This window comes from Bemisia tabaci, chromosome 1, assembly GCF_918797505.1.
Source record: "Bemisia tabaci chromosome 1, PGI_BMITA_v3".
In the NCBI taxonomy this organism is placed as follows: Eukaryota; Metazoa; Arthropoda; class Insecta; order Hemiptera; family Aleyrodidae; genus Bemisia; species Bemisia tabaci.
This window is the reverse complement of record NC_092793.1, coordinates 52,167,852-52,189,920: the sequence shown is the minus strand read 5'-3', so window position 1 is coordinate 52,189,920 and position 22,069 is coordinate 52,167,852. Positions and strand designations below refer to the sequence as shown.

The 22,069-nt window shown below is 35.9% G+C and overlaps 2 protein-coding genes across 3 annotated transcripts; one reads left to right on the top strand and one right to left on the bottom strand.

Moving 5' to 3' along the window:
• Nucleotides 1-264: 264 nt before the first annotated feature.
• Nucleotides 265-13,626, bottom strand: LOC109039708 (uncharacterized). 2 transcript variants are annotated; one of them, XM_019055322.2, is made up of 11 exons: nt 13,462-13,626; nt 13,188-13,347; nt 11,309-11,391; nt 9,686-9,837; nt 7,503-8,458; nt 6,896-7,078; nt 5,789-5,931; nt 5,005-5,341; nt 3,654-3,837; nt 2,937-3,051; nt 265-2,420 (listed from the first exon to the last, which is right to left on the bottom strand). In XM_019055322.2, exons 3-11 carry the CDS (start codon nt 11,382-11,384, stop codon nt 2,305-2,307), a joined length of 2,262 nt encoding a protein of 753 aa, XP_018910867.2. In that variant the 5' UTR covers nt 11,385-11,391; nt 13,188-13,347; nt 13,462-13,626; the 3' UTR covers nt 265-2,304. The 2 variants fall into 2 exon arrangements, with proteins under 2 accessions (XP_018910867.2, XP_018910868.2); XM_019055323.2 differs by having other exon boundaries at nt 13,466-13,626.
• A 630-nt stretch (nt 13,627-14,256) lies between these two features.
• Nucleotides 14,257-20,558, top strand: LOC109039711 (ribosomal RNA-processing protein 7 homolog A). The gene is made up of 7 exons (XM_019055327.2): nt 14,257-14,411; nt 15,252-15,391; nt 16,070-16,192; nt 17,217-17,334; nt 18,005-18,167; nt 19,386-19,510; nt 20,387-20,558. Exons 1-7 carry the CDS (start codon nt 14,390-14,392, stop codon nt 20,473-20,475), a joined length of 780 nt encoding a protein of 259 aa, XP_018910872.2. The 5' UTR covers nt 14,257-14,389; the 3' UTR covers nt 20,476-20,558.
• Nucleotides 20,559-22,069: the final 1,511 nt, after the last annotated feature.

The following is a 22,069-nucleotide window of genomic DNA, read 5'->3' as shown; positions in this document are numbered from 1 at the left end:
ACAAGCAGACTCTCATTTTCATGAGATAGTGAGGGACAACCTCCGAAATAACTTAACTTTAATTAACCAGAGATTTTAGTTCAACCATGATTATAAAGAATCTGCAAGGCTCTATTTAAGATCTCACATTCAATACCAACTTGTAGATACAGCAGAAAAATACGGTACCCTGATCCTAATTGCTTAAAGCTCAAATTCATCTATGACTCCGACTTCGAAATGGGGGACTCCTTTTTGAGATAAAAACATTAAAATCACTGAAAATAACTGATAATAATTTTAGTTTATTTGTCTCTAAAAAGATACAAACTCTACTTGAACTTATTTTCATTTAACCTTCTGAAATGCTTCAAGGTACAGGGTGGAGAACAATCATTTCTTTTGAGAGGAAATTATTGGCAAATATTAGTTAAGACGAATCTGTTGTCAACATTCAATATAAAAAGTAAACAACAACAAATTCCGACAAATCTTCCTAAATTCCTGATTTCATCGGGATACCTTCCTCATCGGGATTTCAAAGCAAGGAAAAATGGGGAGAGAGGGAGTTACCACCATTCACCTTTTCATTATGATACACTCCTTTCTTTCGACTTGCCTCTTTTTTCATGATTAGCTGAAAGAACTTACGTCAAAAAGTAAATACTAGAACTTTTTAGAAACAATAGGATAATCAGTTTAACAGGAGGATAACATAAAGATACCAAGTTTGAGAGGAACGCACCTGGTCATATCAAGTATTAATCGAGAGAGAAGTGTTTCAAGTTTAATTTCTCCAAAGACAAAGTTTAACAACTGTTTTCACGTTCAAAGAGGTTTTTTTTTTTTCTTTTTACTTTGGTTTTTTGATAGGAGTAAATGCACGACTTGTTGAATTCAAAATTATTCAAAGTGTATTCTCATTCCCAAAATACGACTTGGTGCGTTTCTAATAAACTCAGATCAAATTTTCTATCACGCCAAGATTAATGGATCTAGTTAAGCTCATCAACGAGGTTCTCTTTGGAATCTTCCTATCTACATAGTTCTAAACAGAAAGTTTTTAATAGGGTGTCCCAAAAATACTGCACACATTCCGTTTTCGAGGGAACAGTGGAAGTTGTTGGCATGCAGTTTGCACAAGGCTTTAGATAGACTCTCCAGCTTTAAAAGAGGACCTTGAGCAGATCTCTAACTTAAAGCTTGCCAACTTTAAAGTTTAAACATGACGTGTAAGATGGGACCCTGCCGTTTTTTCTTTTTTGGCACTGCACTTTTTTTAATAGAACAAATCAAAGCAGGGAACAAAACAATTAAACATTTTATGGAAAACAGATTGCAATGGAATGAAGTTGACAGGAGAGAGAGTACAAGTGACAGCAGCCCAAGTAGCATGGGTTGTGTGCACAAGTTCACAGAGTATTACTTAAGTAAGTAGCCGGGGAGGGGGGCTCTTAATTCATCAGTAAGGGGTCCTTCACATATTAAGAAAACCATTTTGGCCGAACCTCCTCCCCTTGTGAGGCATCGGTTAAACAACCTTTCACCCTTCTTTTTGAGGGATATAAGACTGGTCAGATCGCTCCCCCCCCCCCCCACATTTTTCAGAAAATATCGGAGAAAGCCTAAAAATAGCTAAAAAAGTTATGTTTATTGGTTAACATTGTGTTAAAGATAGAGGGCTTACATGAAATTGGGCTGGACCCCCTCTCTCTATGGTAGAACCCTGTGAGACAAGCTGAGACCCCCTTTCCTCCTAAAGGAGTAATGCTCGAACGGTCCCTAATAGCAGGAAATTAGAATTTATTATGATTCCTATTAAAAGATTCTATTCTCTTCTATTAATAAAATCAAGAGTCTTTCGGCTAACCGTCAAAACTTCCCTCTTGGAATGGATGGCTGAGCTTTTTTCTGCTTTTCAAATTGACTTTAGAAATTAAAGTAAACAGTCCAAGTAAGCATATCAATTGTATTAGAACCATCTTGAAAGCAAATCACCTTCTCACAACCTCTGTAATAAGAAGTAGAAGAGGCATGATTCTCATTTTCAAATTACTCCTTCCGGCGTAGTATTTGAATATTTCATACATTTTTTCTCTTTTTTCGAGCTGAAAAAAGCTCTGATAAAAACTTGACACAAGAAGCATGTCATTTAGGGATGAAACTATTCATCTAAAAAGTGATCAAATTTTTCGAAAAGTGAGACATTCTCTAGCAGAGGGTGCGGTCTAGACGTCCTTGCAGTTGATGATTTTGAAAAATCAACGAAATTTTTCTGGACAAAAACTTGATCTTCTTTTCTCCTTCACTGGTCCAGTTGAAGAATCATACGATATCGATGAATTCACTGTTTTCAGACTTAGCAAGTTCATCTTCTAACTCTGACAGTTGCTGTAGCGCCATGGTTTTTGCAAGAGAGACCAATGATGCTTTAAAAGCAGCTGGAAAAAAAAGAAGAAGCATAGTTATCGCTCCCTTAGATAGATAAATTTGCAAAACTGGTATAATTACAAATTGAAATTTATGTATGTTGCAAGTAAACCTCATATCCACTTCCTTCATATTGAAGGTGCTGCTTCATTCAACTATCGAAGCGTCTATTCCATTTTTGATCCCTACTTTACACTTCATCATTTTAGTTGGGAATGACTTGCGCAGGTCACCTTACTTCCATGATAAAAACTTTAGAGCAGAAGACGTTTTGCCACCCAAGATTGAAATCTTGATGGAATCCACCTAAAATCCTTTTGTTAAGGTATGTTTGCACTTGGACAAAGAAACAAAACCTTTACACTTACCCAAAGAGAAGGGTGATCTAAAATTACGATTAGCAAGAAACATGCAGAGATAAAAGGATAAAGTAATGAGGAGTTTTTTCTCTAAATGATCTCTGATTTGAATGGACACACCTGACTTAACTACAAAACTGGAAAAGAAAAGAGCAAAAGTCAACTTACGATCATTTTGAAAATGAGTCTCTTTATTCCTTGCAAATAAAACTACTTCATTTGTGGACCAATCGTCAGCAGGATTTAGAGCAGCTAGTGATTTAATCATTCTTGCTCGACTAAACTGAAAATCATGGGAGAGAAATACGAGATGCATGAAAAAAAATCATCACTTAGCGACTGATCTACTGAAAAATGATTTCAATTATAACACTTTTATATTGTAGTAGGTTAGTTACATTTGACACAGAGCGGACCATTAGATATTGTTTTTAGCTTCGGAGGCAGGGGTGAAATGCACTGATGGCAATCACAACTACTACCGTCCCCATTCTGCGAGCAGTCAATAAAGGTGTGGAAACCAGGCATGCTTGATGTTTAGCAGAGCAATGTCATATCGGATCTTTAACTATACTAACTGTTGATCGAAATCAATAGATGAAAAATCAAGGCTGAGAGAATGAGAAAAAAACATTCCCAAAAACATCATTCTTGGGATTTTGCCGCCTTCAGGAAATAATAATCAGAATTTGTGTAAATTTATTGTATTGTATTTTTAAGTAAGAATAAAAGATATTTATGAAAATGTCATCAGTGCATTATCATAATTCTCGGTAGAGAAATTTTGAATGCAATTTTCTTTGCACATTACAACTTGAGATACTATTTGAGTAACTTCTGCAAGTCGATAGGTAAAAAAAAAATACAAATACAAATTTTACTAACCTCGGATGCTCGCTGTTTCCCAGACGGCCAACTATCGAAAATTTCTCTACTGGGACAAGAATATGGATGAACTCTTTTGTACCATTTCAGGAGAGCATGTGGGGTTATGATGGGTAATATATCTAACAAAAATACAATCCTCTCGCAGTAATTGTTAATTGAGCTTATTCGGACCCTGATTTGACTGGAAAATAAGAAATTACGAGTTATACAGGCATCATCAGTAAAAACAGCATACTATCATCTGCTAATTTAACAGGAGATAAATTGACAGATTACTAGAAAAAATTACCTATCTGCTGCATTCTGGAAAAACTGTTCTCAGATTTACATGGGCTAATATTTTGAATTGTGGTTACTCGAGAACATGGAGTTCTTTGCCACCAAGGATGCCAAAAAAGAACTGGTTAAAAATTTGACAGCACAGAAGAAATTCAGATTCCAAACATAAGAAAGACATTCTAAGATGAGCAGATTTAACATTTTGTAAGAAAATGTGTTTGCTTGCTACCATCGTTTAATTGTAAGGGATTTTTTTCTTTCCCTGATTTGATAATTAAATTTTTAACTATTACCTTACATGCCTATTTTTAGACGCAAATTAGGATGAATCCAGCCTCAAAAACTTAAGATCGATGCTTTTCACTCTCACAATCTTTTTTGGGCTCTCTTAAATACTTTTCTCTTAAAAACACTTTATTTTTCTTTAGAAAACTAATCGACATGATTTCTTGAAAATTTCAGTGATTTTTACCCTGTTGGAGGAATTTTCTGGTTAAATTTCAAGCTCTACAGTTGGCTTGTTTGCCTTTGAAAAAATAACATAGTAGCGGGAATTTTGTAACCTGCAATTAAGATACATGGTTTTGCACTTTCACTTTAGATATTAATCCTCTGAGTTCATCTCTGATTTTTTATTTCATGTGATGTTTCGCACATAAATTCTAGATTGGAAATGGAAACTGGACGATTTCAACTTACAATCTACACGGAGAGTGGAGGTAGAAAAATAGGTAAGGATGTGTAAATGAGTTTTTCCAGCCTGACTTTTTAGATTCATCGATTTAGAATTCAACTTAAAATATCCTCCAGGTTTATTAGTTTTCAATAGGGAATAATCTAGATTTTTTCATCAAATCCACAGAAACTTCAAATTTAAAAAAGTTTGAATTGAAGAAGTTAAACAAAGCATCTGAGAATTCTTCTTTTTAACTGCACATTCAACCACACACATTTTTGAACATTCTTTATACCTCCTGTTAATAAAGCGGGGGGCACAATGATCGAAAAACTAATGATTGAAGTGAACATCAAATCAAGAACTGAAAAAATTCAAAGGTTAATGACTTACTTCAAATCAGAGAAATTGGCATAAAAGTCGTCCTCTGCAAAAAGTTGAGACTTTAATTCTTTAAAAGGAACCGTTGACCATGAGCTAATATTAACTAGTGTTTGGCTACTATTAACGTGAGGAACCGCATCTTGGCTTATCAGTTCATTTATTTTAGCCACAGTATTGATTTCTTTAATTTTGAAATCAAATAGATCTTTGACAACTGAGCTACTCATAGAACTCCTCCACAGACCATCATTCAACACACCACTATGATATGTTGAATCCACTTTTTTTGAAAGAGGGGCACTATTGACCAAATTTGGAATCACTATTTCATAGTTTTTTTGTATTCCTGGAACAAAAAAAATACAAATTTTCAAAAGTGTGAATTATTAGGGCCTTCCAAAAGTACAAGAGCAGAAAATTTTTTTCCAAGATAATGATTACTTCAATCGCTTTGATCGGCCTGTTTGTGACTCAATTTATTGAGTTGGACTTCGACCCCACCTTCCTCAAATCCTACGAATCTGGGTGAAGAAGACAACAGGAATTACACACCTCTTTGATTCTCTTTTATGACCCTAGGCACATGAAAAAAATCCCTTTGACCTGTTTGTTCATCTTTGTGGATGAAAGTATGAATTAATTCAAGTTTTTTAATGAACATTTCTCATCGGACTCTCAAATAAATAGAATAGTATGAACAAAAATAATTTGGAAACCTAGTAAAATTATAATTAGTTACAAATAAAGGAAGTTTCTTGGACTGCACAGTTTTAAAATGTAGCTTGAAACTTACCAAGAGTGAGAATGTTGATCACATTTCGAACTAGCGATAGCTGATGAACTAAACAAATTGGTTTCTTGTTAAAACGGAAGAAAATTTGCACCCGGATTGGAAATTCACCCCATCCTCGACGGGTTATTTCATACGGAGGCTCCCTGATAAAAAGAAATATAGAATATTTGCGAATCACAAGGCATGGAGGGGAAGAGAGGTAAAAAAAGGAAAAAAAATCACTATGAAAACAGAGAAAAAGTAAAAATAACAGAAGTGATTACTTTTAAAGACTAAATCACTTATGTTATAATGTAACTGGTGGGAGACTTGCCTACCCCAAATTGTGGCTGAGTGTTTGAACGGTAATTTTTTGATTCATTACTTTTGAACTAATGTAGAAAACCAATTATGGGAAAGGCGACTTTGCAGTCTGTTATGACTACTGTCTCAATTTGCCATTTTCGCTGCAGAGAAAGTGATGATTCCTAATTTTTTCCCCCATTAATGCAAATTTACAGATTATTGTGCACTTTTGCTAAAAATCGTAGGTTTTGATTTACAGATTCTATGATCTAGCAAATTTGTTTGTCGGCCCCTGAATATTTGATAAATTTAGGTTCCATATGTGTGCTGATTATTATCTTCACTTTTGACACTTTAAGTAAGTGCAAGCAAGGAGTAAAAAAATTATCTTCACCCAAAAAATATTACCAAATTCTCAAGTCAAACTAAATATGTGTATGGACCTCAAAAATAAGAGCTCTGGCTGATTTCTTTCTTCCTTGAAATGCACAGTTAGGTTGGTGAAAATCCCGATCATATGCCAAACTAATGTAAAAAATCCTCGGGCCTAACCTGCATGGCCTTCAAATCATTACATTCTCATTCCCATGCCCAAATGTCTGAAAGAAGGGCCTTTATCAAACTTAAAGAGTAATCTAAAAAAAAAATTGATTCCTTTTCCTCATTTGATGGATAGGATGTTATTTAGGCTACGTTGGTTTTAAGTAGAAAATGCGATTGTTGAAGAAGGGGCATATCTTACAAAGTGCATTTCTTTCAGAAGGACCTTTGATGTAAAGAAAAAAGTAACAAAAAATAGCAGGACTTGAGCTCAGAACTTACTTTCTTTCAATTAAATTATTTGGAGCATAGCTATCATGGATTAAAAATCGAATTTTGGTAATGTAATTGTCTAATGGTGCATCCTGTGCAAAAGTGTTTCTGACATAGATCTTCCAAATATGAGTTTCATGACAACTCTTTTCAGACGGAAGAAGTTGCTTTGAAACAGTTCCGATAGTGAACCTGAAAAGAATAAAAAGAAAGAAGCAGATGAAATTCTGGGAAGGTTTCGGCAAAAACTTTAGATTTCTGATGAAATTGGTAATCAAATGAGATGAAGTAAATAGCTTCTCAGCTAATTTCTAGGCATACTTGAAAAATTGATTTTCCAGATACTTTGACACTAAAGACACTAATTGCAGGAGAGCACGAGGCCAGAAAGCAATAAGGAGTCTTAAGCACAGAAATTACTTGGCATTTGCTGATATCGAACATTACATATTACCAAAATTTTCGATCAGGGACAATAAAAGAATGCCTTGGAAGAAAATCAAACTTGTGATGGTAGACACTGTGAAGAAATCATGTTCATAAGAATCTAGATGAATTTTAGATGATCTTTTTAGATTGAAATTTTAAATCTTGAAGAAAATAAAAAAATTCATACCTTAACTTCACAGGTGAATGACTAACCAAAGCTTTACTTGTAAAGCTGTCTCCTAAATTCTTAAGAAGATCACGAGGCAGGTTCTGACTGTCCTTTGACGACTCTGATGAAGTAAAAAGGTATCCTTCACTGCATTCATCGTCAATATTTACAGGAATATCACAGACACTAGAGAGATCAAGGTTATTGTGGCTGAACAGACTTTGATTGCAGGTCATCATATCTTGGTCAAAGTAAGTGCTTGAATTCCAAAAGTCATCAAACTTGATATCTTCAATATTTTCACCATTTACAGTTGAGGTAGGTAGGGCAGAGTTATAAAAACTATTCTTGAGATCACCTTCAAAGCCTCTTAAGAGATCTATTTTCATCCTTTTGCTGGGAGGAGAACTTGTTTCTTTGGAAATTGTGTTAGCATCGGTGGAAATCAATTTGCTGGAACTTAGCGTAAGCAAAGAGTGTTTCCGATGCTTTGTTTGTTCTGCCCAGATATTTTCCTTCAGATAATCATGGTCTATACTAATTTGCCACACTTGATCTGCAACTTTCAAATACTTATCATCTAAAACTATGCTTGACTGCGAATCTGATACATTTGGATGACTTTTGTCTTCACTGATATTCAGATCAATTGAAGTCCGATTATCAGGACCAATGGAGCCGTTTTCGTTGCCAGATGGGTAAAACCTTGTACAAGGTAAAACGGGAGAATTTTGTTTTACACTTGGTTTTAGGCTGCTACCACCGTTCCCAACACAGGTGCTTGAAGCAGAGCTACACGCTGGACTTGACGCAGACGATGTTGGAAAAAGAATCTGAGTTCCGCTGGAACTAGGTTCATCGAGTGATGTTACTTTATTGACTGATGAAATGCCCTGAAGTCTACTAGCTCCACAAGTTCCCAGTTTTTCTTTGAGTCCTCCATTGTTCAAACATATTTCTCTCCGCCATTCACTCTGAAAGAGGAGTAAATAGATTAAAAGTTAGGAATGCTCAAATGAATTCTTGTGTTGATAAGTCATGGGTAACCTTCCATTCGAATGATACATTTCAGCGTTTTGACTGCTGTTAGGGTTGCCTGCTAAAAGGCACTGGGTCAGCGGCTCAATTTCATCAAGTGCCATGTGTAAAATGTGCCCAAAAATATGGGACATTGGCCAAACTTACATAAAAAAAAATTGATAATCCTGTCAAAATATCATGCTCTGTGATCTTTACGTTCCATTAAGATTTTTCTAGTTCCTGAAAAATTGTGCATGGCTCCTAAATAAATAATATATATATATATATATATTAACTAGACAAGACACTACGATCTAGGCCCAGGGAAAGGTTAAGAAACCTAGCTCCAAAACTTCAAAGTCTAGAAAAAACCTACAAAAGAAAAACGGATAAAATCGTAACATTGGGTCTGTTACCATAATAAATTTATACTCCGAACATTATAGAATCTAGTATGGTGCACAAAAACTATCATGTTTATGGTCTCATTGTTTAAGCTGTTGGAGTCAGTGACCAGCTTAGAATGCTATTTCAGATTTAAATCTCAGGTACATTGTGCTCATTCTTACGACTCAGGGTCACTTAAGCCTCTTAATCCTTAAACAGTAGAACAGGCTGCTTACCTATGCCCCTTAACTGCAACTTTTTGTGGTGCAAACTTTGATCGTTTAACCTGTTTGTAGTCTTTTCAAAAGGGAGCATTTGGACATATTTGAATCAGAAGAAACTATCTTTATTGTGACGTGGACCCTGTCATGCATGTATTCTTATGGATCTCAGGGCCTATATCACAATTTAGATAATTCCTTCTGATTTAAATGCAGCAGTGAGTTGCCGTTGCCTTTTTTTCTTCAGTTAAATTTTTAGCAGAGCTCATAAAACTCCTAGGAGATTTGTATCTTCAGTTTTTCAAGAATAACGATACCCAGTTTAAAAATATTAAACATGTGCTTCTATGACAAGAGGAGTCCTTTTGAGTTACAATTCCAGTCCATTCTTCTTAATTAGAAGTGTAATTGTGCGGCCATGCAAAAATGCATCTTGAAATAGTACTGTCTATGTATCTTCATTACATTTGAAAGTGGTAACCTCTGGAGGTTAATTTAAAAAAAAAATAGTTAGACTTATATTTGGCTTCTCTATTTTACGCAGTGCTTTTTTTATCAATGATTTTTACTTACCTCAGGAAATATTATTTTTCGAGAGGGATTGAGTTTCTGGTAAACTAAAATATTACGATGAACTTGATAGATTCTGTTATTGATTTCTTTGGCAATTTTGATTGCCTCTTCTAATTCTTTGCTCACATCCTGATGCAGTATTTTCTTAATTTCTGAAAATAAAAAGGCGAGACATAGGTTATGGGCATTTAATATTTTGGGAGGGAGAATTTACTAGTGAAAACTACTGAGATTTGAAGACCTGCAGAAGAGCAATTGAAAGTATCCATGCAAAGAAAGTCTATCTATGCTGAGAGTTTTGATCAAATTTTGACTGAAATAGGTCGTCCGTGATGTTCGAAACACTGCGGGCGATTTAGATAAATCAAGGATTCCTATCAAGGGCCCCGTGAGTAGTTTATTAAAACCAAGATCATCTTATTTGAGCAAAAGTTAGCCAAGTTATGGCAGTTCGACCATGAGGTTAATGGAAATTTCCTGAGGTTTTTTGCAGTCTCCTTTCGTTATTTAGCATTTGAGAGCTATCATGACGATCAATTTGTGAAATATGAGAGATGCTTCTACAGTGTGATAAAACAAAGAATATTTTTGAGTACATTGTGTGATGGTTCTTCAACCGAAAATCAGATGCTCCGAAAAATAGGAGACACAGACTTGTACATGGGTACAAATAATTTTTGTCAAAATAAAAAAAGGAGAGTCTGGAAAACTAAAGCACCTTCTTTGTTTAAACCACTTGGAATAGTCATAATATGCCATTATTTCTTGATATATTCTAAGTAGTATACAACAATTATGCTTTGCCAAAGAAAATTAAGACCACTATAGTCCATTTCACGAAACCTGAGACTTTTTATTTGGCATTAAAATCCGTAAATGGCGATGCGTTAGTCTCAGACACAATAACCGGACCGCTCGCTGGACACGCCCTATTGAGCAGCGAAGAGAGGCCTGCAACCCGTTCATTGTCAGGATAGAAACAATGGGCACCCTTCATCCCTCCTTAATGAGCTCTAGTACCCGGACCAACATTTTTTTGCTGTTAAAAAAATCATCTTTAAATGCTAAAATTTAGTTTGAGCGCAAAATTATGATTGAAATGTACTAAAACTCCGTCCAATTATCTTAATTTTAAGCTGACAAAGGCATTTGCGTATGACTGCAATTCGCCACAAAATTACGTACATCTGCTCAAAATTAAGATAATTGGACGGAATTTTAATGCGTTTCAATAATAGTTTTGCACTCAAACTGAATTCACACACTAAAAGATGATATTTTTAACAGCAAAAAAATGTCGGTCCAGGTACTAGAGCTCATTAAGGAGGGATGAAGGGTGCCCATTGTTTTTACCCTGACAATGAACGGGTTGCGGGCCTTTCTTCGCTGCTCAATAGGGCGTGTCCAGCGAGCAGTCCGGTTATTGTGTCTGAGATTAACGCATTGCCATTTACGGATTTTAATGCCAAATAAAAAGTCTTAGGTTTCGTGAAATGGATTGTAAATATGTAATTTGATAACTCAAGTTTACATGAGGTCTTCTCAGAATTACTAAGAGGCTGAAGAGTGGATTTAACACCATCGAAAGAAACAGCAGAACCTCGTCTTGTATTTAATACTTACGGTCAAGTTTTTGGTTGTTGAATGGTGATATATTATCTCCATCCATATTAGATCTGTTCATCTGTAATGAGCCCATTGATTCACTAGAAAAGAGAGAAGATATTTAGATGGATAGGTAGATTGAACTTTTCTTTATAAGAAAACTCATGATCACTAAGTTTTTCTGGCCTTTATGAGTTGAAATGCAGCAACTGCAACAAAGAGTATTTAGACCAGTCTCGTTGGAGTCAGGGCTATGAAACATCAAAGGGATGTAAGGAAACAGGAAGAGACAAAATCAACGGTTGCCAAACACTTAGAGCAAGTGAGACTTTTTTTTTTTGATTTTTGTTGCGGAGGCCTGACTCCGAAGGATTAAGGACTTTTAAAGTAATAAGGGGTGATGCCCCGAAAAAAACTCATAGAGTAATTTAGCAGTGCAGCGTGGATGAACACACCGCGAGAGGTGGGGCGGGGGAGGACGACGAGTCAGGGCCGCCCAGAGCAGCTTTCCCCAGTCGGGAGCTCGACATGGTTAAAACCTCGTCATACTTTTTTTTGATTCGGAAACCCTTGTGTCTACCACTCTGGGTGTCCCCAAGTCAGATTATCCCCCACCTCTGAGCAAAAACTCGCCCTCGGGGACCGAGGAGAAGTTGTTATTTTAACTTCCCTAGGGAAAGGTTTAATTACTTTAGTTGTCCTGAAGGGACGGAAATTTAGAGACCCAAGGGTCTACCCATACTACCACCAGTGCACGTGACGAAATGAGGGGTAGTGAGACATGACACCAAACCATTATATATAAATCATGTTTGATTAGATTAGTGAGAGAGGTTCGTGAAATGCATATCTGAGAGAGCATTAACGTCATAAAAAAAGGCCATGTTAATCAAAGAAGAATCCGATGAAATGAACTACGCACTCTTCAAATATCTGCGAGTTCGCCACGCAGGGAAGAATAATTTAAGAAGACTACTGGTTGCACTGAGGAGGGAGGGGACCCTTAAAACAATTGTATAAGTGATAGTGAGTTTTTAATGATAACTGGAAAAATTCAGGAGGAAGCTGAAACATCACAGGTTTTTAAGACTAGCTTATTATAAAAGACAGGAGGATACCAGGATGATTAGTTTAAGAGGGTGCATTCAGAGAATTACTGGTATCCATCAAGTCTGGCATTAGTTAAGTGACCTGTCGGATCACTCTAAACACTGTATGAAGTGGGCTTGGATTTGCATCACCTACATTCAAAGTTAAGATGAAATTCAAAGTTGCATCCTCAAACCATCACTCTCGACCTCACTTCTTTCATGTTGCGATTGAACTTGAATGTAGGAAGAAAAAGCACTGACGCTGAATACTTACTTACCTGATTCTGTCTTTCCAGCGAATTTATGTAAATCACATGAATGGCAAGCATGATTTGGATTTTTAGGAAAATGTTACTACTTATCATTGAACTGACAATATATTCATTCATTCATAGAAGGTTGACAAGCTTGATAAACCTTTATGTTTACGGAGCAAGTAGCAGCTAAAGTTAATTGAAGTACACATTACCGTAGGATCAGTCACAGTCTCTGCAACTCTGTGAAATCACCATAAATTCCTGCTTATCTTTGCATTAAACTTAGCTTCTGTTGAGTAAACAGAAATTTTGAATTTTTTGACTTGAGGAGTTGCGGGAGAATGAACGGTGTGAAATGCATTGTGTAAATCATGCAGTAGGTACGTTCATAAGAGAACTTAGCTTCAAGAGTAGATGCGTATTCGATCAAAAATTTAACATTGGTTCAATGCCTTTTCACTCTTGAAGTGACCACCCTATTACTCTAAGTGCTCATCAATTATGACAAAGCAAGATACAAAAAGGAAACATTGAACTGTAATTTCATACCCAACTTCAGGAGGAGATCTTTCTGCACCAGAGATGGGAGTTAATGTCTTGTCACGGAGGCATGATCCACAATATTAGAGATAGCGAATAAAGGAAATGCAGAATGTAAGACTTCAACAGTATACCTCGGTCGTTGGAGAACTAAAAATCACCCAAATATCTGAAAATCAACAAAGATGTTCACGTTATCATTAAGTCTTGATATTGCTACTACACAGAAAGAAGAAAGCGATAAGTATAGTTATGATGGTATTTAAAGATTTTTCGCTCTTACCTACATTCTAAAATTAGCAAAGAACCATGAAGTGAAACTCGAAAATTCAAGGGAATATTAAGGGAATTTGTAATACTTAAATAAAATTTTCCACTTCCAATGAATGTTTATTGTAAACATAACTAAAGTTTTCAGAGTCACCGGTTCTTGACCAATCAGAGCATCCCTTACGTCACTTACTCACACTACCCTGCACGTGTGTCTGAGGGCGCATGTGTTGTAGTGTGTGTGAAAAGGTTGCTGCAATACCCCCTAGACTGACCATACCTACACATTTGTTTTGAGGTTAAAATACATCTGGTTGTAACGTTTTACACGGCTCTTATGGGGAAAACCTGAAAAAAGCTATTTTTCACTCCTTTAAGTAAAATTTGATGGGGGAAGAATTTTTTCCCTTAAACTTCAAGTATGAAGGCCTTGAATGCATTTAACTTCGGCGGCTGAATCTGTTTCTGGGTGGGAAAAAAAAAATTTAATAGTGGAAGTACATACTACATAGGGACTGCATCCGTCAACGGAATGGAGAGGAGGGGAGGGGGATGTGGTTATCCACTTGAATGTTTTAAATTCTCTGCCAGGAAAGTGATTCAGTGGCAAATTTTTGGTATTTATGTTCCACGAATGTTATACTTCCAAGAAAAGATCACTTAAGGTCACCAGTCATCTCATGTTACTCTTAATTTCACTTATTCACCTCGTCCCATAAGGTCCTGTGTAAAAACTCACAACCTGATGCACTCACACACTCACAGATGAGTTCCCAATGTTTAGGTATGGTCAGTCTAGGGGGTATTGGTTGCTGATCATGTTGCTGATAATTGATAAACAACAACAACACTGTACTGTGTAAACACGTGGTTGGTGCTGCTTCCGATTTACTTCAAACTTTTCGATTTCACAGCTCACGGGAAGGGTAGTGGTTACAACAATGACTTCTAAAGATTTTAAAGGTATGAAAACTGAGTATTAGATATTCATCCAACGGTCACTCAGTGTCATTGCTTTAAATAATAGCTGCCCGTTTTTAATTCATTTAGATAACCTAAAAATTTTGAATCACTTCATCACTTGAATCTTAAATCCATCTAAATAAAGGACCCTGCGCACTCCTTATGGAAATGTGCGGCCTGTTCGATTTCCAATTCTTTTATCGCATCAAACTCATTTGCTGATCAAACTTCATCATCGTGCCAACTCTCTATGAGCCACTGTTCTTGCATAATCTACGATTGAAGTTTCAATGTATTCCAGGGAGAGCCAGCTGTAATCAAGGGAAACGCAGTGCGTGTCTGCCTGGTAAAGATGAGAGAAATGCACTGTGACACTTAATCAATGGACAACCTCATTTTACCAAATAAATCATTGAAACTGAGGCCGCGGATTTTGCTAAAACGGTGGCTCGTAGAAAGTTGGCGCCAAAAATAAGTTTGATCAGCGTCCAAGGATGACTTTAATGCAGTAATTAAATTGGAAATCAAACAGGGCACACATTCCTACAAGGAGCGTGCAGGGTCCTTCTAATGTGAGTAGTAAGTCTCATATTTTTTCTCTACTGAATTCAAAAAGGAGCACCCTTCATAGTAAGGCCAGGAGTTGACTTCTTTGTCCCTGCAGCCATTTGTCCTTTGAGTAACTCATTGATTGTTTTCATCAACACAGCTAAATTAATCAGCTAATTACTTAGCCCACTCAGAAAAAGCGTTCCTCAAATGCATTAAGTATAGATCATAATCATCTCATAATTTAGTTTTCATTTTAAGCTAAATCCATTTTGCTTTTTTTTCATCTAGCAATTCGCTTACGCCTATCTGAAAATAGCGGTGTTTACCACTATTTGTACATCAAGCAGAATGTGGTTAGAGAAGCTTGCAAAGAAAAACCATCCGACAAAACTTTATTTGTCATGGGGATCCCGCCTTATTTTACTGAGGTTAGTACTGACATAAAAACATTCTCTTTTGGTCACTGAAGTCACTGTCAAGCTCTAACAAACCTGTAACAGCTCTCATAAGCTGAATGAAGAGTAACAGAAGGTTTATAAATGTTCAAAATAGATGGCATATGGTCAACTTTACAATGCCTTCACTCCAAAATGTATCAGGTTCAAAAATATTTTGTGGTATACTTAACCCATGCTTATCTGCAAGCGCACTGAATGTTGAGTGAATTGTACCTAAGTAAAATAGACCTAGAATCAAAACAATGGTTGCACTTAAAGGGCAATTACAGTACACTTGTTTGAAGTTCTCCAGAGTATCGCTGTAATCACACAGTTACTTACGAGCATTCTAGCTTTCTTTGTTATTGAAATTCATGGCATACCCTGTATCACTGTAATCTGCACTACAGTGATTGCTTTGGTCAGATAGGACGCTAAGCCAATAATTCCCCAACTCATATCATTGTTTTTTTTATTTAATATTGTTTCTATTAGCTTACAGAAATATAACTGGTTTTTTCCTTAAAATACACATTCATGAAGTCAACAAACCGAAGAATATCAGAACTACCTCACACCAAGATTACCAGTCATTAATTGTAATCTTATTGTCTAGTTATCAATGTTGTTGTCTATTATTGATCTTAATTTGAGACACTTTTGTTCCAGAATTGTATTAGCCATTTATTCCAGCAATGTGGAGCCATCTCAAATGTGTATATTCATGACAAACCCTCCTTTGAACTACCGAAAGTGCCAGTATCTAAATTCTTTGAAAGAAAGCGTTTGTTGGTAAGTGTGTCTTATAGCCACAACCACTACTAACATTAGTACTTGGACCAGTGAAGAATACTTCATGCTCTTTAAATTAATTCCTCAAAACCTAAAATGTCTCTTTTTTTATCATGAAAATCTTTGATTCAGAAACATGCAGAATCTTTACAAAGGAATTTAAAATAACTCCAGAAAGATCGTAATGATGAGTTAGTGTGTTTTCCCAGAGAAATTTTTTTTTTTTCTGAAAGTTTTTTCTAGATATTCCTTTAGAGGCAAGGAAAAAATCTGGACAGATATTTTCAGCAATACTTCTATAGACAATTGAAGTAAGAGAATGAAGTATCACTGTCAAAGTGTTTGTGTCGTGTCACTTTAGATATAAACAATTTTTCCAGGATTTCTGTCTAGAAAACAAGATCCTTTTTATGCTTAACGAAGAAGGACCTGATTATGGAACAAATTAATTGTTTTCATTCTTTCTCTGGCACCCATGGTACAAACAAAATTTTCATTATTTTTGACTTCCAAATGATGACAAATCCAATTTTCTAAAAATATGCCGCTCATAGCACCCCTCTTGAGCTCAAGTTCAAAAGAACTTCTTAAGTATAAAAAGCTTCTGACATAATGTTCAAACTCAAGCTTCATCTGCGGTGTGTGAAGAAGGCGTCTGAAAGCAACTACAATGGCAGAAAAATTACAAACTTTCGCACCCATTACCTTCTATGCTATGAAGGATCACAATTAAATGATTTCAGTATTTGGACTTTAAATGATCCTTCCTCAGCACTTCATCATTTTGGAAACAGGTTTTCAAAATCCTCATTTAAATCTTGCATGCAAAATGCACCATCAAACTTCTTTCTACTTTGGTTTTATAAGGTCAAAATGTTTTTCTACCCATATTTTTCCAATGGTATGTTGTCAACTTGAATTAAAATATTCTCAAGAATTAACCTCTTTTCACTAATCCGATTACAACTTTGCTCATGAGATCCTCATGATTTTCCAATCATATTTTTGTTTCTTGTTCTTTCAGGGATTCAAGGTTGCTTATGTTGTGTTTGAATCCACCGACTCTTTGAAAAAAGCTCTGAAGCTGAAGAAGCACTTGACCCTTCAAACTGAAGACTATAAGCCTCTAGTTGGTGTTCAAAGTGAGTTTTGTGAATCTTAGATTTTGACTGAACTCTTCTGGTTGATGGATTTCTAAAGATAGATTTTTTAAAGACAGGGTGGCTTGGACTTACCACACCAGGCTTTTCTCTGAATGGGCCCGTTGCAAACTTTTGCTACAGCAAAAATTAGAGTCGTTTCTATGAGTAAATGTCTCAAAAATCACGATGAGCACATTGGCAAAGTTTGAAACTCCTAATGTCACAATCTGCGTAAAAAATTCGTGTTGTTTTTAGCTTCCCGCTTCAAAAATGACACTACAGCACAGGTGAACATTTCGTCAGCGAGAGATTTGTAATAGTTCTCTTGCAGGGGTTTTACACAAACTGTTTCAAAAAAACCTGATAAATGACAAACTCTAAGCAATCTATTGAAGTTAGCGGAACATGTCGTGTAGGAAGCTGTAGCTCATTTCACTAGCTTCCCAACATTGGTAATAAGTATCCGTATCACTGATCGATGATATGGACTGATTGTACGGTCTTGATTGATTTATTGTAAGGAAAGCAGCAAAAGCCCAGTCAGTTTGCTTTGGCTGTTTCGCTTCTAGTGAATTTTTCCCCTCCCAACTCACTTAAGTAAAACTTCTTTTTTATATTTTTTCATTATTATTGCCGAATAATGTGTTGTTATTTCTCTTTTCCCCCTCAGAATGGTGCCAAGAATATAATGACCGAATACCCAACATTGTAGAATTGCAGTATGAGGTTGATGCATTTATAACTGATTTTGATGAAAAGTGTCGTGAAGAAAGACTAAGGCAAAAACAACTGATGGAAGCAGATGGTGAAGGTTGGGTCACTGTGACCCGGAAGTAAGTCCAGTTTTCATCCACAAAATTTTTCATTTTCTTAAGCAGAAATGAAAGTTTCACAAAATTTCAAACCACCAATGAAACTCTACTGCTGTTATAATTCCAAATTATTCATTGTTTGGAGACTCCCTCAAAAAGTTATCACCAAGCTCTTCAAAATTCCTTTCAAAACTTTTTTCAGGAAATTAACAAATTCTGTTGCTCTTGTGATATTTTGATTCTTTTGAGTCAGGCAGTGGAAAAACCTGTGAAACGTGTAATGAAATGTTGGGAGTTCACCAACCATTGCTGCCAACGTTTTATATTGTATCTTGGATCTTTTCACGGAGTTCTTGATGGACATCAACTGTAAAGACTGCCTAGCTACAGATATTCTTTGCGTTTTTTATTATTGGCTGCTAGCCAATCCATACTACTAGATTACGAAAGGACAAGATAGTGGAGACTGTTAATTACGTCCTATCGTAAAATGCGCCATGTTGAAAAATTTTTTTGTGTCCGGTTACCTTAATCAGAATCTCATTTTGTCCAATGACAACCGTGATCTCTATCACAGTTTGCGAGACTGCCAGAATGTAATCGTGTGGTTTCATGAGATTCTTTGGTCAAAAATTGTTCAAGATAAGGATTTTTTCACATTACACCCTATCATTTTCTCTTTATCCATTCGACGTCTCTGGAGAAACAGCTTTTAACTGATCAGCTTACTGTGCTACTACATTGTTCCTACAGTTACATTTCTGGGAAGTTGAGTGTGTTGAAGCGCTATATAAATGCTAGTTTGCAATTTTTCCAACAATGTTGCAGTTTCTATTGCAAAAGTATTGTTTTTCAGAAACATTACCAGTCTGCTTTTCTCAAAGTTTTCCCATAATATCCTCAAGAGGTATTTTGTTTCAATAACATCAAATAGTATTGCAGGAACTTATCATCAATATTGTAACTGAAATATTGTTCCAACCCTCATTGCAGAGAAGATAACATTTTAATTGTTGGGTTGGTACCGACATGTCTTACTATGAATATTACATTCAAATTGAATATGATTTTTTAAAGTCTTCCTCAGTTGGTGAGAGTTAAAAGGATAACTATAACCTTGTGCAACGTTGGAACCATTTGCTTTCCTGTCCACTCTCTAACTCAACTAATGTTTCATCTGCTCAGCTTAAAATACAGCAAACAGCACAGCAGATTAATTGACAGTTTTTTATTTTTCAGAGGAAGGAATCCTGGGTTTGCCCGTAAGCAGACAGTTAAAGAAAAGATCCTTGAGAAACAGAAAAAGAAAAACAAGAAACTTCTGAACTTCTATGCTTTCGAAATCAAAGAATCGAAAATGAACCGTAAGTCTGAATCTCTTATTTCAGCCATAAGTTTTCTATGAGGAGTCGCAGGGGTGTGCAGCAGCAAATATGAAGCTCCTAAGCAGATTTTCATAATCGTGAAAGATTTGTAGATAACAAAAGCAAACAGGTTCTAAAACCTGGGCCTCTCCTCAAGCAATAAGGGAGGTTAGGTTTGTCCTTTAATTACAAGGAGGCGCACTTTTGGAAAGTGTTCGAATTCAAGGTATTGAAAGTATAATTTTTTGATTCTCCATCAATATAAAGTTGGTGGATTTGAATCTAATATTTAAAGCAGCTTTCAATATCTCGAGACTTGGCTCTGTATATGCTCCACTCCATTACATTATCCAAGGTCCACTTGGCCCCCATTTATGTTCCAGCCTTTGCTTTCAGCACGCCATTTCGAAATGCTATGACTTGGCAAATTTTTTACTCAAATTCAGTCCTACTGGATAGAAAATGAAATGATCATTACGCAAACCGTATCTCACCAAAGTCCTTGCCAAATAATTTTATGTACTTTTAAAGTGTGACGGAAGATTAGCTGTCTTCAGTTCAGCATTCAAAGTAAAGAAAAAGACCAAGGTGGCGGATCCTCTGTGGCTTTTTAAAAGTATATCATTTTATTTGGCGTTGACTCTAGATTGTTTTGTTTGTCCAGGTGAGAGTCAGTCTCAAGGCTTTTGAGAAATTGTATGTATTGTGTGACTTAGCGTTCCAGTAAAAAATGAAAAAGAGACCAAAATTAGGCAGTGTGAAATGCTGTTAGGTTGATCCTATTTAATATGTCCAAACTTTCATTGACCGTTCAATTTAATATTCCTTCTTTTAATAGCATAAGCCTTAGTCACCTGAATTATTTTTTCATTACAGATCTAGAACTGTTACGAAAAAAATTCGAAGAGGATAAACAGAAGATTGAAGCCTTAAAGAAAGCCAGAAAATTCAGACCGTTTGTGTGAATGAAAAATTGATCGACCTGTCTTCAATTGTGTAAATATTGTACATACAAAGTTAAATACAAAGCTCTGCTATTGTTTTATAATTTTTTTCTATTTTATCATCTCAAATGATCTCCCTTTAATAAGGTACTTATGAATGTTACAAAAAAAAAGCTCTCAAGAAGCTTTCAGTAAGTATGATTTCTAACATATATTTATCATATTGAAAGCAATTGATACAAGATTCTCTACAAATGTTTACCATCACACTGATGATGAACATCACAGCATCTATGCAGCTGATCTATGCATGAAGACTTTTTTCCTCATGCCTTTGATAATTGTACATTCTCCTCTGGTCAAATTAGAATTTGGAAAAGAAGTAAAAATATACGAGAAGCTTGTCAGCAATCTCAAATTACCTAATATTTAAACCAGGGATTTAATTTTATGAACGGGATCCCTGCGAAAAAGGGCCTGCTTTGCTTTAATTAATTAATTTTTGTTATCTCAGGTGCCATAGTAGAATTGTATTAAGAGGAGTTGAGTGCAGCAAAATTGAGACTTCCCCAGCAACCTAGGCCAATTTTCAACTGCTTCAGCTCGTTCAAGAGCTAAGATCATGCACACGGAGCAAAAGCCTCACTCCAGTGCAGAATAGCTCCGCAAATTAGAGCGAAATGAAGAAAAGAAATTATTTTTTCCATTGATTGCCCAATTTTAACTGTCAAAAAGTCGGAACATTTTTAGAGTATGACAGGAAATTTTCCATCTTGACTTCTGAATTTGATTCAAAAGATGGCACATCTTCTATCTCTCTAGAAAAACTTGAAACTTCTTTGGTGTAGACTCCATTATGCTTTTTTTTTTGAGTTTAAGAAAACACAAGAAATCTGCCCAGCAGCTCTAATGGTTACTCTGTAATTCGCAACTTTAAAAGTGCTATTGGATATCAATCCCCCACCACATATTGCTACAGAATGTTTCACCAACATAGAACCCCTTAGCAACCAAAGAAACATTCTTTGCAAATTTGGGTTTCTATAAAACCTTCATATTTTCAATTTCACTGATTTGTTTTACATTTCCCTAACTCCTAAAGTTCCAAATCCCTCAACCTTCGGCTAACCTTCCATAGAATCTTTGCTTTGATAACCATGCCAATTTTTACTAAACTTGGGACAAATTTCCCACTCAGGGGGTGGTTTACCCACTCCCTGATGGGCTGGCTGAAGTCGTCAAACTTACGCACTATTCTCAAAATTCCCAGTTTCACCCTGATTTTTGGACTACTACCACTGGAAACCTTGATATTGAGAATAAAGATATATTTTTCTTCTAAAAAACTGGTTATGGCCTTATGCTTCTAATGTGTATTTAGGGGAACAGTCATGCAGTACTCCTATGTCTACATTAAATAACTGCTCATTACTTACTAATTAAAAGTCCATTCTGACACTATCCAATGATTTTGACCTTGGCAGGACGTAAACCTTCGATCGTATAGTATGTAAGAGTATTTCAGACTAACATAAATAAAATTAAGGAAAAATAAATTAAAGTTTCCTCAATACATTCCTTCTTTGAGAGAAATTTCACATGTTAGGTACGTTCC

Excerpts from the sequence above, each read along its gene's own strand:
- LOC109039708 (XM_019055322.2), bottom strand. The coding sequence starts at position 11,384 with ATGGGCTCATTACAGATGAACAGATCTAATATGGATGGAGATAATATA. Across the intron at positions 7,079-7,502 it reads CATTCACCTGTGAAGTTAAG|GTTCACTATCGGAACTGTTT; the intron begins GTATGAATTTTT and ends TATTCTTTTCAG. Across the intron at positions 5,932-6,895 it reads AATAATTTAATTGAAAGAAA|GGAGCCTCCGTATGAAATAA; the intron begins GTAAGTTCTGAG and ends TCTTTTTATCAG.
- LOC109039711 (XM_019055327.2), top strand. The coding sequence starts at position 14,390 with ATGACTTCTAAAGATTTTAAAG. Across the intron at positions 14,412-15,251 it reads GACTTCTAAAGATTTTAAAG|CAATTCGCTTACGCCTATCT; the intron begins GTATGAAAACTG and ends TTTTTCATCTAG. Across the intron at positions 19,511-20,386 it reads CAAAGAATCGAAAATGAACC|ATCTAGAACTGTTACGAAAA; the intron begins GTAAGTCTGAAT and ends TTTTCATTACAG.